Source organism: Cebus imitator, unplaced genomic scaffold (genome assembly GCF_001604975.1).
Source record: "Cebus imitator isolate Cc_AM_T3 unplaced genomic scaffold, Cebus_imitator-1.0 Scaffold5, whole genome shotgun sequence".
NCBI lineage: Eukaryota > Metazoa > Chordata > Mammalia > Primates > Cebidae > Cebus > Cebus imitator.
The window spans coordinates 5,924,394-5,927,758 of NW_016107320.1; the positions used below are offsets into that span (position 1 = coordinate 5,924,394).

General features: G+C 43.4%; 1 protein-coding gene across 3 annotated transcripts in view; it reads left to right on the forward strand.

The window, feature by feature from the left end:
- The window catches only part of UBXN8 (UBX domain protein 8), a 24,379-nt gene that overhangs the window by 9,687 nt on the left and 11,327 nt on the right, over positions 1–3,365 (forward strand). For all 3 annotated transcript variants that reach the window (XM_017535978.2, XM_017535968.2, XM_017535964.2), the window contains exon 3: positions 428–550. In XM_017535978.2, coding sequence (XP_017391467.1) covers positions 428–550 — 123 coding nt within the window. The remainder of the gene's footprint in view (positions 1–427; positions 551–3,365) is intronic.

A 3,365-nucleotide genomic window follows, 5' to 3' on the forward strand; every position in this document is an offset into this window, starting at 1 on the left:
AAAAAAAAAAAAAAAAAAAAAAAAAAAAGGATATTGCTCTTCCCTCTCCAGATTTAAGACCTGAAATTCTGAAGAGGGCACTTGGTTTCCCATTTGTGACAAATCCTTGGAGTTTCCATACTGGCATTCCATTTGGATCAGGATAGGAAAAGTAGATCCTCCCATTCTCTTAGGAAATGGGATTGTTCCCAGAATAAAAACCACATCCTGGTTGATACTTTCATAATCAGGCAGGTAAAAAACAAATGTCTGACCAGCTTGCTGTCCAGCTGTCTGTGCCTCCCCACAACCAAGCAGCCAAACACGGTGGCAGCGGCTCTGTTCAACCAGCAGGGCTCTTACTTGGCTGTTTACAAGTTTATAGACAGCATACCTTTTTAGGAACATTAATGTATAGTAACAACGCCTAATTTGTTGTTTTGAACAGGTCAGCAGATACATAGAGAACGTTTTAAAACCTCACCAGGAAATGAAGTTGAAAAAACTGGAGGAGCGCTTTTATCAGATGACGGGTGAAGCCTGGAAATTAAGCAGTGGTCACAAACTTGGGGTTGGAAAAATATTTTTATATTTTGAATCCTCTTATATTTCTTATTACATGATGTTTTTAAATTGAAAACAATGTTAGTCTGTTTCTAGGAGCTTTTATTGATAATTACTGTATGTCAGTTTTTGTTCAGCATATACATGGCTAAGGGGTTGTTTTTCATTTTTGAAAGACAGAGTCAGCTGGGCGTGGTGGCTCATGCCTATAATCTCAGCACTTTGGGAGGCCGAGGCGGGCAGATCACGAGGTCAAGAAATTGAGACCATCCTGGTGAACATGGTGAAACCCTGTCTCTACTAAAAATACAAAAATTGGCTGGGTGTGTTGGCACATGTCTGTAATCCCAGCTGCTCAGGAGGCTGAAGCAGGGAGAATTGCTTGAATCTGGGAGGCAGAGGTTGCTGTGAGCTGAGAGTGCGCCATTGCACTGGCGACAGAGTGAGACTCCATCTAAACAAAATAAAACAACAACGACAAACAAAGACAGAATCTCACCCTGTTGCCCAGGCTGGGGTGCAGTGGCACGATCGTAGCTCACTGCAGCCTTGAACTCCAGGGCTCAAGGGGTGCTCCTGCCTCAGCTTCCTAAGTAGCTGGGACTACAGGTGCAGCCTACCATAGACTGCACCTGGCTGGTTAAGTGGTTTCTGGTGCCTAAAGAGCATATAACTTGGTTCCTTAAAAAGCTCTAACAGAGGCTGGGTGTTGTTGCTCACATCTGTAATTCTAGTACTTTGGGAAGACAAGGCAGGCAGATCGCTTGCGACCAGGAGTTTGAGACCAGCCTGGGCAACATAGGAAGACCCTATCTATACAAAAAAAAAATTAAAAATTAGCCAGATATGGTAGTGTGTGGCTGCAGTCTCAGCTACTTGGGGAGGCTAAGGCAGAAGGATCACCTGAGCCCAGGAGGTCGAGGCTACAATGAACCGTGACTACACCACTGCACTCCAGCCTAGGAGACAGAGCAAGACCCTTTCTCAGAAAAAGAAAAAAACAAAACTATGACATAAGTTAGTCTTTAAAACTGTTGAAGAAATTGCTGTTGTCTAATCTGAGAACATTATGATCTTTCCTCAAGTAAGATTTCCAAAGTATTAAGCTCATGATTTATATTGTATTATATATTATATATTCTGATTTTTATTTATGTCAAATTAAACTTTGGTTATGTTTTCCTTCAGCGTTGAGTATGAATTTTGTCAGTTTCTACAGAATTTTACTATTTTAAGTTTTCTTATCAGGGAAAAGGATATTCATAAAGACAGTAAGTTAAGCTGGCTCATGCTTATAATCCCCGGCACTTTGGGAGGCAGAGGCAGCCGGATTGCATGAGCCAGGAGTTTGAGACTAGCCTGGGCAACATAGTGAGACCTCATCTCTACAAAACAAACAGACAAACAACCAGTAAGTTTTAGAGGAACTGGCCACAGATTTTATGTTGTGTAAGGCTGTTTCTGTCCCATAGTTTGTTTTTTGCTTTGTGTTTACCTTTCACCATTATCCAGTAAAGGTAAACAGGATTCTTATAGGGAACCAGAACTCATTTCATAATGGTACATATAGCATAAAATAATCAAGGATAGTTAATAAAATTGATATTGAAAATGGGCAACATAAATATAGCTGTTCTAGGTAGGAATTTCACTTTTGAGTTGAGGTTTGTCTTCTGTTCATTGTTGTGGTTGGTAGACTTTGATAGGTTGTTTGTTTGTTTGTTTTTTCCAGAGTCTTACTTTGTTGCCCAGGCTGGAGTACAGTGGTACCGTCTCAGCTCACTACAACCTCCACTTCCCAGGTTCAAGTAGCTTTTCTGCCTCAGCCTCTTGGGTAGCTGGGTCTACAGATGTGCGCCACCACATCTGGCTAGTTTTTGTATTTTTAGTTGAGATGGGGTTTCGTTATGTTGGCCAGGCTGGTATCAAACTCCTGACTTCAGGTGATTTGCCCACTTTGGCCTCCCAAGGTGCTAGGATTACAATGCATGAGCCACCACGCCCAGCTGGCATGAAGATCTCTTGATTCCCATTCCCTGTGCTCCTTCTACCAGATTTTCTTAGGATGAGGGATGGAAGGTGATAAACCCCACTAAATGCTGAACATTTTAATCTGAAAAAGACAGCTTTTCCTCTTAGAAGGTTAATAGCTATGGAAGGAAGGAATTCTTGAACTAGTAAGCACTTATTTGAGAATTTGACATTTAAGTAAATTATTTGGCTAAGGAAAAAAGTATTCAGGCTGGACGTGGTGACTGGCACCTGTAACCCCAGGACTTTGGGAGGCCAAGGCAGGCGGATCACAAGGTCAAGAGATCGAGACCATCCTGGCCAAAATGGTAAAACCCAGTCTCTACTAAAAATACAAAAATTAGCTGGGCATGGTGGCACGCATCTGTAGTCCAGGCACTCAGGAGGCTGAGGCAGGAGAATGGCTTGAACCTGAGAGGCAGAGGTTGCAGTGAGCCGAGATCGTGCTACTGCACTCCAGCTTGGCAAAAGAGCCAGACTGTCTCAAACAAAACCACTCAGGTGGGCCGGGTACGGTGGCTCATACCTGTAATCCCAGCACTTTGGGAAGCTGAGGCAGGCGTATCACAAGGTCAGGAGTTCAAGACCAGCCTGACTAACAGAGTGAAACCCCGTCTCTACTAAAAATACAAAACTAGCCAGGCATGGTGGTGCACGCTTGTAATCCCAGCTAGTCAGGAGGCTGAGGCAGGAGAATCACTTGAGCCTGGGAGACGGAGGTTGCAGTGAGCTGAGATCACGCCACTGCACTCCAGCCTGGGTGACAGAGTGAGACTCCATCTCAAAAAAAA